Below are 12,787 nucleotides of genomic sequence, written 5' to 3'. Positions count from 1 at the left end.
TTCATTGATGAATCTGTTATGATTGGTTCCTCGTTTTTATTTTGAGTATGGTTCTTAGTTTCCTTGTTTGATGTCTTCAACTGGTCATCTTCTTCATCAGGATATAGTGCACTTGTATTATATCGTGGATCATGTGTTTTACAAATCTCACATTTCCACTGTGCTCGATATATTTTACTCATTTTTTTATAATTTTCCAGTGTGGTTCCAGCACATGTCGGATGAAAGTATATATAGCACCTTGCACATTTGAGTGCTTTTCGGGGGCTGATATTTTGTACACATTTGTTACAATTCATATTGATTATGTTTTAAAATTAAAATCTGTGCACAAAAAATTGTTTTAAATTAAAAACGTTTTTTTTTTTTTTTTTTTAATAAGTGAAAAACAATTATTATTTGTTGTACGAAAGGAGATATTAAAGATGATTATTATTTTGTTTTATTTTACAAATTATCGAGAAAAAAGCGCGTGGAAAGGAAACAGTGTTCGCGGCGACGGAATCACGGCCAACAACAGACTCAAAGTGCGCGAAGTGCGGCCGTAGCGGTCATAAGTTAAGTGCATGTAACGAGTTTGCGAAGATGTCGTTATTGATGCGACGAGACTTTGTGCGAAATAGAAAATTGTGTTATCGGTGCCTGAGTGACGGACACCGAGCAAACCAGTGCCGAAGCACTGCTAAGTGCAACGTGGGTACGTGTACAGCGAACCATCACAAGTTATTACACAGCGAGCCGCGAGTGAATAGCGCCGACAGCGTTAGTGAAACCGCAATAGTGCCCGACGGGAATCAGTTCGTCGGGGTAATGAGCGGACCGAATAGTGACTCGAAAGTTCTATTAAAAGTGATCGAAGTGGAAATAAGCGGACCACGGGGACGCGTAACAGTGAACGCAATGCTGGACGAAGGATCCACTATCACGTTGATAGACAATGAAGTCGCGAACAAAGTGGGAGCCCGCGGACGCAGTGATGTGATCTCGATCCGCGGAATCGGTGGAAATAGTGCAACAATAGACACGCGCCGAGTGCAAGTGAACATAAAAGGAAATAGTGACATTTCATATCGCATCGGAGCGAACACAGTGCGAGAATTGAACCTTCCACAAGCGCCGTGTGCACGCAGTGGAACCGCGAACGGTTCGAGAATTGTCAAGCCACAAATGATTATCGGGCAAGACAACGCTGGCGTAATAGTGTCGCGGGAAGTGATAACGAACGGTGATGAAATCCGTTCAAGAACCTTGTTAGGCTGGGTGACTCACGGTAGAGTCAACGGCAGCGCACTGGCGCAAAACAACATTACTCGCGACTATGAGTAAATCAAAGTGCTCTACGGTAGTGAATCGCGAGTGTAGCAGGCTTGTAATGCCGCCTATAACCGCGGCAGTGAATCGCGCGCGTAACGGGCTAGTAATGCCACTCACAACCGCCGAAGTGAATAGCGAGTATAGCGAGTATAGCTCGCTAGTAATGCCGCTTACAATCGCGAAAGTGAATCGCGAGTGTAACGGGCCAGTAAGGCCGTTTGTAACCACCGAAGTAAATCACGAGTGCCGCGGACAGAACGAGCGTATCGTGTCGGAGCTACCCACAAGCCCGACTGACAGTGATAGTGCGCAGCAAACCAAGTGCTGCGTTAATTTAGCAAGTCTTGTAAAAAATAACTTCACAATCGACTCGTTGGGAGTAACGAGTGCCACGCGCGTTGACAGACAGATAACGCGCGCATACGCGATCATGCAAGCCACGACAAAACCTCTTCAGGATGGACATTGGGAGACTGGACTCTTGTGGAAAGACGGAGATACGTGGTTGCCCAACAATAGGCAACACGCTCTCAGCCACCTGGAAGGAGTGGAAAGAAAATTAAGAAATAACAGAGAGCTTGCCGCCGCATATCATGAGAAAATGAACGGATACTTACAAAAGGGATATGCATCCGAGGTATGTGAAAGTGAATTAAATAACGTACCAAAGAGGTGGTACCTGCCACATTTTGCGGTCATTAATCCGAAGAAACCCGCCAAAATACGGGTAGTCTTCGACGCCGCAAGCAAGTATAGAGGCGTCTCTCTCAACGACAAGTTAATGGCCGGACCGGACCTATTATCATCGCTATTGGGAAATATGTTTCGATTCCGGGAGGGACATATAGCGCTTGCGGCGGACATAAGTGAAATGTTTTTACAAATAAAAATCACAAAACAAGATCAACTCGCTCAACTTTATCTCTGGCGAGATAATCCGGAGTCGATGCCAAAAACCTACAAGATGACGTCAATGACTTTTGGAGCCGCGTGCTCACCAAGTTCTGCGCAGTATGTGCGAAATACAGTGGCCGAACAGAGTCAGAACGAGTTCCCGGAGGCAGCGGCGGCATGCAAATCCAAATTTTATATGGATGATTATTTGGACGCCATGGACGATGCCGGCGCTGCTGAGAAAATGGTCCGGGAGGTATCCGAAGTCCTACGCCGAGGCGGGTTTACACTGACGAACTGGGCTAGCAACAAGAGTGAAGTGCTCAGCTCGGTGCCGCCTGAAGCGCGCGCCGCGCCGGCCATGCCGATATGCCTAACGGAAGCGCACGAGACGGCCGGCGCTACAAATGAATTCACAGGACGAGTCCTGGGAGTGACTTGGAGACCTGCCACAGATGAGTTTATTTATCAATTCGACGACCCACTCGGCCAGGGTAGCGACAGTTGGCCCACTAAAAGGGAGCTGTTGAGTGCAGTGATGCGAGTTTTTGACCCGGTCGGATTCCTGGGATGTCTCGTCATCCGCTCTAAGATGCTCCTACAGGATGTATGGAGGGCTCAAACCGGATGGGACGAAACGATAAGAGAAGATCATAAGACTAGATGGCAAAATTGGATCGCACAGTTAGAAAATTTAAATTGCGCCATCCCCAGATGCGCCATAGTAAGTCGGTGGAACCGCCGAGAACTACATCTATTCAGCGACGCCTCGGAAGTGGCGATCTGCGCAGTAGCTTACTACGTGGAGAACACGACCGAGGGCAAGAAGACCACCTTTATCAGCAGTAAATGCAAAGTGACGCCGTTAAAGGTGATGTCAATACCGCGCCTTGAGCTACAGGGCGCACTCATGGCGGCCAGACTCGCGGCCACCATCAGGAGAGAAACCCAGTGCGCCATAGAAAAGGTGGTGTACTGGACTGACTCCACAACGGTCCTGTGCTGGATCCGGTCGGAGCCGCGCGCTTACTCAACGTTCGTGGCCAATCGGCTAGGTGAGATAGACGAACTCACCGACGCCGCGGACTGGAAGTGGGTGCCGACAAAACTCAACCCCGCCGACATCGGTACGAGAGATGGCCGCCCGCTTGACCTGTCCCTCGAAGGAGTATGGTTCCAGGGGCCAGACTACCTCCGGCAAGGAGAAGGATCATGGCCTCGAGAAAAGAAGATGACGCCCACTCCGGACGATGCGATGCTGGAGAAGAAAGCAGAGCGAGTGGTACTGGCGATAACCACCAGCGAGGCGCTACCCGCGCCACAGCGATTCTCGTCGTGGAATCGCTTGATAAGGACAACGGCGTGGGTACTGCGCTTCGTGAGAAAAAGCCGCCGAAGAGACGGCGCCCGCGAAGTTGGCGAACGGCCGGGGAGCTAGAAAATGCTGAGCTCCATTGGGTCCGTCAGTCGCAAGCGGACGCTTTCGGCGGCGATATACCTACCCTGAGACGGGGGGAGCGACTCCCTGCGCGGAGCCGCCTATACGGGCTGACGCCGCACATAGACGACAAGGGTGCCGTGCGAATGGGAACACGCTTGAGGAACACAGATACATCAGAAGGACTGAGGGCGCCTATAATATTGGATGGCGCCCATAGATATACCCGCCTGCTCCTGGAGGAGTACCACAGACGAGCCGGGCATCCGGGGACGGAGAGAGTGCTATGTGACGTGAGACGTAACTTCTACGTGCTCAAGTTACGAGGGACGCTGAGAAATATAAGTCACAGATGCGCCATCTGCCGAGTTCGGCGAGGACGAGCCGGCACACCGCAAATGGGCCAGATACCGGAGGCGCGAGTGGCCAGCTACCAACGACCATTCACCCACTGTGGGTTGGACTACTTTGGCCCCCTATATGTTACGATAGGGCGACGCCGGGAGAAGCGATACGGTGTTTTATTCACCTGTATGACGACCAGAGCCATACACCTTGAGTTGGCATCATCCCTGACAAGTGACGCGGCCATCCAAGCCATCAGACGGATGACCGCTAGAAGAGGCCAACCGAGGGTGATCCATTCCGATAACGGAACAAATTTCCACGGCGCCGACAGAGAAACGGAGAATATCTGCCTGAGAAAGCAGTGGCGGATAGCCCAGCAACTAGCCGACAAATTTTGGCGACGCTGGCTGGGCGAGTTTCTGCCTACACTAGCACAGAGGAAAAAGTGGCTCGATAGATCGGAGCCATTGAAAGTCGGCGATCTTGTAGTGATCGCTGACCCATCATCACCCCGCAACCAGTGGACAAGAGGGAGGATCATGGAGACACGACTGGCTGCCGATGGACAGGTGCGGACCGCACGAGTTCAAACGGCGGCCGGAGAATATGCCCGACCAGCGATCCGGCTCATCCCACTACTGCTAGAGGACCGTCCAGAGAAGAAGATGCCCCCGCAGCCGAACAGCGTGGCATCGGGGGGAGTGTAACGGACGGTTAAATACGAGAATGAAATGCAATAATATAGTTAGGGCCCCCGGTATCTGTAGGCTAAATGTTGGACCCACAATAAAGGATGAATATTCCACTTTCGGGTCTGACTTTAGCGATACTGGGGTACTATAGAGCAGGAATTTGTGTTACAGGCCCTAAAAAGGGCCTGAATCTAGACGTTTGACGCGTTATTGCCCTAACATGCATATTTGTATTTGTATAAAGACTAAGGACTGCCTTAAAAAAGGCATTTTGTAATTGATGTGGCGCGTGCGGCGGCTCCCAGCGAAGTGACCGGGCCGAGCGCCGGCACCTCCCTATATGCACTTCGGGGGAGGCGCGCCGGCCGGGTATAGTGGGAGCGGTATTTCCCCCCCCACTCCCGTATTGGCCTAACGCCGGTTCGGACGCAGGTAGCGGGAGCCCGCAACACGCCCTATATAATGTGTACATTTGAAAGAATAAATATTGAGTTCGCCTCGAGACATCAAGTTAGTCTGATCGTTTCATTTCGTCACCCCGCCCGACCTCCCGCTCTACTACTGGATCTACACCTTGGACTTGACCATCGCTTCACCCCAGGACTACGAACCAGTATCTTCCACCGACCTACGCAGTGACACCGGACTTGAGAGGAATTTCGAGACTACATAACTTTCGGGATTTACGACCCCGAGAGCGACGACGGCAGCGAGACAAGGCCAACACCTACCCCTTGCTACAGGATTGTGGAATACAGTCCAAACTGTTACTTGTACAGTACAGTTATATTGCATTAAATAAAAGCCTTGTAATTTTTTGGTTTGATTTTTGGTTGAACAGACGTCTAACGGACCGTTTCGTTGCAGCGCTTGCCATTACATAAGGCTCATTGTTTTGCTGTAAACTGTAGCTCACTTTGTGATTGATAATCCTAAAACGGTTTTTGTCCGTATGGGCAGCTCTATAGTGGTAGTGAATTATTACTCTGATATATGGGCACTGTTTAGAGCGGGTAAGGACAGGGACTCTTGCCTTTTAGTGATTTTTTTTAGCATTTCATTCTAAAAATATCGGTAAAACTCTTAACTTCATTATCAAATAAATAAATAAATGTTAATATCAGCTAGATTTTTTTAACGTTCATACGCCCCGTAGCTGCAAGACCATGCGCTCTGTAGCTGAACACTTTACAAATTTACTATTATGCTCAATGTTTATTTTTCTAAATTTATTGATAATTTTTAGTTGCTAGAATTTCATTCGTCCAAGCACTTTGTAGCTGCAAGACGATTAGTAATCAAGCTTCAATGGGTAAATTTTATCATAATTTTTGAATTATCTAAATTTAGTAAATGGGGTCTAGAATTTCAACTGTCCATGCGCTTGCGAGACTTGTTGTAATCTCACTTCTATTTATAAAAAATTGTTTTTTATTTTGTTTTTTTTAATGTGAGTAAGACTCTAAATTTCATTGTCATATAAAATAATAAATAAAAAATAAAAAAAATGGATTTCGTATTATCCATGCCCCATGTAGCTGCAAGACGTGATGTAATCTAGCTCCTATATATCATAATTGTTATATGTATATCATAATTGGAGACAAGGAAATAGAATCCCAACCGTTCATGCGCTCTGTAGCTGCAAGACGTACTGGGATATTCATTTATTGTACAGCGCCCTTGAGGTGATTTCCACAAAAATGGCGCTATATTATCTTATCTTATTAAATTATCCTAATATATGTCTGATTATATATATAGTCGGCGTCGGGGGGACCTGACATGACACACGAAGAAGAAAAGGAAAAAGAAAGTAAACGCGCAAAAACTTAGTTTATGTAGATTTTTCTCTTTTTCTCTCTTTTTCCCTACTTCGCTTACTAGGAAACGCCTGTAATTGCTTTTTTTTCTAAAGAAAAAGATATATTAGCGTTCTTATAATTTACCCGAATATTTCAATTTTGGAGGGAACTTTCAACAAGTTGTAAATAACTCATTATTAGAAAATGGAAATCAAGTATGGACAAAACATATCAAAGCAGACAAAACATAAAAAACTAGGTCCGATTATTGGAATAATGAGAAGATCAGATGTCTTTGATAAAAGTACAAAATTAATGATATACAATGCTTTTATACTTCCACACTTTGTATATGGATTGATAATATGGTCGCAATGTAGTAAAAAGTTGCAAGAATCAATACAAAGAACAATGAATAAAGCACTTAAAGTAACAATTAATTTTAATAAATATACTAGAACCCCAGATTTATATAGAATAACAAAAATGCTCAATCTAGAGGAATTGATCTACACAGAAAAAATAAAAATTATATTTAAGATGAAAAAGAATAAAATAAAGACAAATATTAAATTTAATTTTAACTACAACATACATAAAATAAATACAAGAGCATCAAATAATTTAACTTGCGAACAACCTAGGACCAACAGAAAAAGAAACAGTTTTTTGTATACAGCAATAAATTTTTACAATTCACTTTCTAATGATCTAAAAAATATACAAAACATATACTTAAAAAACACCTAAATAAAACAGTTCTTACAGGCCGTGTGACGAGTGATATGTGATGTTATTTTATCGAATTTTTATTTAAACTATTGTGTTATATATTTTTTATTTCCTTATTTAATTACTTATTTCCTTATTTAATTACTATAAAAAAAACCTTATTATCTTTTGCAGAATATTTTATTTTTCTTTCTTGTGTTACACAAAAATATTATATCTGGAGCAAAAATTCATTAACATTTTCTTGTATACCCACGAACAGGCCATGCCTTTGTGGGATTTTTTTGTTTACTATTTTTACTATTAATATATATTTCATTGTTATGTAATTATGCTTTATTTTTTTAATACTTCATTCAATCATTTATGTTTGTAAAAAAAAACAATATATTAAAATAAAATAAATATTTAAAAAATATTATATATAATATCCCCCATACCAGCATTTTTGCTGATTGGGAATATTCCGTACTAATAAAATATGTAATATGTAAGTTTGGTTAGAGTGGGGCTTGAACCTCGGGCCTCTGGCCCGCGGGTCCGCAACACTAGCTACGGGACCACAACCCCATTTTCGATTTAAGTTTTTGACATACTCGGAATGTTACTGAAAAAACGTTAACTTAAAATTAATAATTTTAGCATGTTATCCTCGAATTAACCATTATTTTGTTAGGTTGTATTAATTGAATTCAAGCATATGGCGGTTATTTTCATTCACGCCAAGCATTAAAATAAATAGAGGATATTGTATTTGAATACATAATGAATTTGCATTTCAATTCAAAACACATCGCTGTGGACAGAAATAGATATAAAAAAATATGCAAAGCTTTCGTTTTTCACTCAAGTAAATGTGTATTGAACATGGAAAAATATCGCAAAAATATATTTGCATTTTCAATTCTGGAAGCTTTTTACTAGAAAACTTTTATTTAAAATCAACAGTAGGTATTTTGAATAGAGGAAAGCGCTCATATCAATTATGTTTTCATGATGTCAAGTTCAAAATACGAAATGAACGATTTACGATTTACCATTATCTCCGCCTTGTAGTGTAGTGGTCAGTGCGTTTGCCTACCAAACAAGAGGTCTCGGGCTCGATTCCTGACATGGTAGACAGGATATATTACCATCTACCAGCTACCATCACCAAAGAAGAGTTAAATTGTCACACTTTGATGCTGCACTTGAGAAAATCACGACCAAGGGGTGTGTTCAGGGATCCTCATGTGGACCAAGTTTTTGGAACTACATTTTAGATGATGTCCTTCAGAAGGATTTAGGCCGTGGAGTCGAACTGACTGCATTTGCAGATGACCTCCTATTAATAGTTGTAGAAGACAAAATAAATGAACTCGTAAAGAAAACGGAAGATGCTCTAGAGATTATAACAAAATGGGGATTAAAAGCCAAACTAAATTTTGCTGAAGAAAAAACAAATGCAATGTTCATTTCTAGAAGAAAAGACCAGCAGCCCATCATCCACATGAATGGAGTCCGGTTGGAATTCGTCGATCATTTTAAAGTTTTAGGTATAACCATAGACCGCCACCTGAATTGGTCTAAACATATTGACAATGTTTGTAAAAAAGCTGCGGCTATTACAAACAAACTTGTTCAGGCCGCTAAACCAACATGGGGTGCATCACCGGAGGTAATGCAGCAAATGTACGTAGGAGCGGTCGAGCCCCTGATTACATATGCTTCAAGTGTGTGGGTAGATGCGGTAAATAAAAAATATAACAGGAAGAAATTGGACTCCATTCAGAGACAAATTGCCATCAGGTCTTGCAAGGGCTATAGAACAATCTCCTTGGTGTCTGCTCAGGTTCTTAGCGGCTTCATGCCACTCGACCTTAGAATCAAGGAGCTTGCAGAAGCTTATGAGGTCAAGAAGAGTCTCACTCTGCAAGACTTGCCAACTGACAGGTTTTATCAGGGAACCGGAAATTTTTTCTCCCTTCCTCATCCCGCGGAGCGATACCAGATAGACTATGGATTCAATGACCAAACGCTGCCTGACATGAAAGAGAACGAATTGAGGATCTTCACTGATGGCAGTCTTTTAAATGGCAAAGTAGGTGCAGCATTTGTACCCTACGATGGCGTAAGAGAACTGCCTGCCAGGAAGTTTAAACTCGATCACTTTTGCTCAGTATTTCAGGCTGAAATATACGCTATTAAAGAATCTATAGCTTACGCTTTAAAAAAACCGCCTAATAGATGGAAACATATAACGATTTTGACAGACTGTAAATCATGTATTCACGCGATTGCGGATCGTAATTCGGTGAACCCAATGGTCATGAGTATACGAACTGATATCCAGATATTAAAAAATCGATCGCAAAATGTGTACATTGGCTGGATTCGAGGACACTGCGGAATAATTGGCAATGAAAGAGCTGACGAAAAGGCTCGGGAAGCAACATTAAAAAAAACAGTTCCTGATTTTGCTGACTTCCCAATAAGTTTTGCTAAGAGAAAAATAAGAAGCAGAACTTTACAGCTCTGGAATGATCGCTATTTAGCAGAACCCACAGGAAAGGTAACAAAAATGTTTTTTCCATCTATTTACCATGCTTTTGAATTTAGGAAACTGCAGCGTGCAGGATACGAACTCACACAAATCCTGACAGGACATGGCGGATTTATGAGTTATTTACACAGATTCAAAATATCTGAGATCAACACTTGCCCATGCGATGATGTTACTCTCCAAGATGTCTCCCATCTATTGATGCATTGCCCCTTTTTTAGTCTGCAGAGAATGCAACTGGAGGCGCGATGCAGAAGTCTAAATGAGGATTTACACGACGTGCATGTAGTGATTAGTCACAGGGACTTGTCAAGAGAGGTATCATTATACATGACAGATATAGTGAAGGCAATAAAAGGTATCAATGATAGCAGGACACCAAATGCCGAACACTGTTCAGGTGGATCGGAGGATCTGTTGACGAATGGCAACGGTCCGCCTTCTTCTGACGAGTTTTCTGTCCTTACCTCTTGAAACAGGTCACAGCCGAGACATCTTACTGATCCTTTTATAAAGTGACGAAATAAAGTTTTTCAGTAAAGTAAATATTTTTAAGTAAACAAGTTAATGGCTGTCGCTTTGAAGTGTATATTAACCTTGTACATTGCAAGCAAGGTATTGAATAATGCAACTTCATATATAAAAAAAAAAAAAAGACAGGATATATTTATTTAAAAATATGTTTTTAAACTAAAATATTTCATAGCCCCTGGACTGGTACCTGAAGCGTCAGACTGATTATCTTACCGTCATGTTATAAAAAAAAAATCACAATACACTGAGATTGGTGTACCGATGCAGTGCCCTATGAACCATTAGGTGAGGAAAGGAAATGATGATGACAATTCATTAAATATTCAATTGATCTAAAATATTGAACGCCCATTGCAATGGATTTTTTTTTTTTGTTAAACCCTGCTGTTTTAGGGGAGAAAAAATAAGGTTCTTATTTCGGATACAGTGGGTGCCTGATTTCCGATACAACGGACAATGCAAAAAACAGCCAATTAGGAAAACATTTGTGGACGTTTTGATTCTAGACATTCCAAGCAAATAAATTTCGTTTTTTTTGTTAATCCTGTTCACCTCTCGTGACCCTGCTTGGAACATTTTCTGCACCTGGTCCAATCTTCTCCACGTGTGTCTTCTTAATATAATTATAAACACACCATACTTTTAGCATCCTCAGGATCTTCAAAATCACATTTTGATTCACTAGGTAGAAAAAGCTCTTCATATGAATAACTTGAAAAGCTCACTTCTTTCATCATTTTTTCTGGCAACGACTGATTCTGAGTATCTGAAATAAGGAACGGTTGTTTATCCGAAAATAAGGGACAACCAAAAATATCTTACAAATTACATGTCAACATCATCTCAAAAACTTTTATGTATGAAATAAATAAAACTTTTGAAATGTGGATTTTTTTATATACGGCACAAGTGCCTCTTACCATATAAAATATAACAATTTAATGAGTTAGTTTGATATACTAAAAAAAAAAAAATTCTTATACATGGGTATAAAAAGAAAAATAACAAGATAAATATACACACCAATACTGTGGCAACAATACTTCGACATCATACGGTAAAAATGCAGTCATCAATAGACTTCACACTCTAGACAATGAGTACCAGGACGTTGGTGACTCATTTCACGTGAAATTTAGTACATATAGAACGGCTCTTCTTCTGTATTTCATTGGTAATAGTTCTAGATAACTATTTGTTACTATTGTAAAAACTTTTTTATTAGTTTTTTTTTTCTTTTTTCATTTCTTTGCTTGAATTAAAATTAAATATAAGCACAAAATATTTCTGTTCATCATTTTTTTTACATCATTATATATTTTTATACATAAATATAAACTATTTACCTAAGTATTAGTTTTCAAGAATAGTACACATACTTTATTTATTTTTTTGTTTAATGGTATTCAAAATTGTTTTCTTAGTATTTTTTTTTAACTGATTCAAAGTATTTCTAATACCAAATTACCTTTTTTTATCGATAATTCTATAACTGGTAATATTCTATTTTTTTATGTAGTTTATCTTTTTTTAGACTTTCTTAATTTGCTAACTAATAATATTGTTTTAAATGCTCTGTATTACTTATAAATATGCTTACTCGCTACTATCCGTGGCCTTGTTATAGCTCCTGTCGGATATGCAGATCTGGTGGCTTCCAAAAAGAATTTCAAGGCTTTAAAAAAGTTTTGTAATCATTTCGGTGAATTGATCATGTCCAATCCATTTAATCCCAGTCAGTTAAGAACTCACTTACCTTTTTTCTCAATCCAATGAAGTGCATATTATGTACTTCTGGATTACCTTCTTTCAGTAAAAATATGCTAAGGCTGCCAGATTACAGAGATCTCCTTCGGGCAGCTTTTTTCGTTCGGCAACGAGCAACTTTTCTGTGTATGTGGGCACCGCCAAGGAGACTTATGTCCTCAGATGTGGTGTGCGGTATGTGTTGGGCAAGCTGTGCTACCTGCGGTTACGATACTCTACCGACACTACTCTATACAGATACAACTGGCATCTATCTTGGTACAGGTTTATCTACAAAGCACTGACCTAGTCCTTGTATGTTCAATAGACCATTTTGCAAATTGCACTAAAGATATTTTATTTGTTTTTAAAGTCAAATAACAAAAATCAGTGAGTGCAGATTGGCACTCAATAAATGCTAAAAACACAAATTAATAACAGAAAAAATAATTATTTTTTTAGCTACATGAACGCGTAATAAGTTAATAAACATTTTTTTATTTTTTTTTTATTAATAAATCTTCTTTTATACATCTAGTAAATTTTACAGCTGTAACTCTCCAATAAAAGATACTAACTCTGGTGCTGGTGATGCAGAAATAAAGGAAGACCGAGAAAGACATGGCTTGACCAAATCCAACAAATACTTAAAGATGAACATATCAAAAATCGGAATAATCGGCGCGCGTGCATGAAAACATGTATAAATGTAGAGGAAGCGAGATCTGTATGCTAAGATACA

At 40.9% G+C, this 12,787-nt stretch overlaps 1 protein-coding gene across 1 annotated transcript; it reads left to right on the top strand.

Moving 5' to 3' along the window:
* The first annotated feature begins 1,420 nt into the window (after window positions 1–1,420).
* LOC148281419 (uncharacterized) lies at window positions 1,421–10,268 on the top strand. Its single transcript, XM_088226729.1, has 4 exons — window positions 1,421–3,586; window positions 3,676–4,697; window positions 8,685–9,333; window positions 10,245–10,268. The coding sequence occupies exons 1-4, from the start codon at window positions 1,421–1,423 to the stop codon at window positions 10,266–10,268; spliced, it is 3,861 nt and encodes a 1,286-aa protein (XP_088082855.1).
* Window positions 10,269–12,787: the final 2,519 nt, after the last annotated feature.

This window comes from Micrasema longulum, unplaced genomic scaffold (genome assembly GCF_059751315.1).
Source record: "Micrasema longulum isolate JH-2025_06_02 unplaced genomic scaffold, ASM5975131v1 h1tg000464l, whole genome shotgun sequence".
Classification (NCBI taxonomy): domain Eukaryota; kingdom Metazoa; phylum Arthropoda; class Insecta; order Trichoptera; family Brachycentridae; genus Micrasema; species Micrasema longulum.
The sequence above is the reverse complement of the archived record's forward strand: the minus strand, read 5'-3'. Positions and strand labels throughout refer to the sequence as shown.

Excerpts from the sequence above, each read along its gene's own strand:
- LOC148281419 (XM_088226729.1), top strand. The coding sequence starts at position 1,421 with ATGCCACTCACAACCGCCGAAGTGAATAGCGAGTATAGCGAGTATAGC. Across the intron at positions 3,587-3,675 it reads CGGCGTGGGTACTGCGCTTC|TCGCAAGCGGACGCTTTCGG; the intron begins GTGAGAAAAAGC and ends TGGGTCCGTCAG. Across the intron at positions 4,698-8,684 it reads AGCGTGGCATCGGGGGGAGT|AAGAAAAGACCAGCAGCCCA; the intron begins GTAACGGACGGT and ends GTTCATTTCTAG.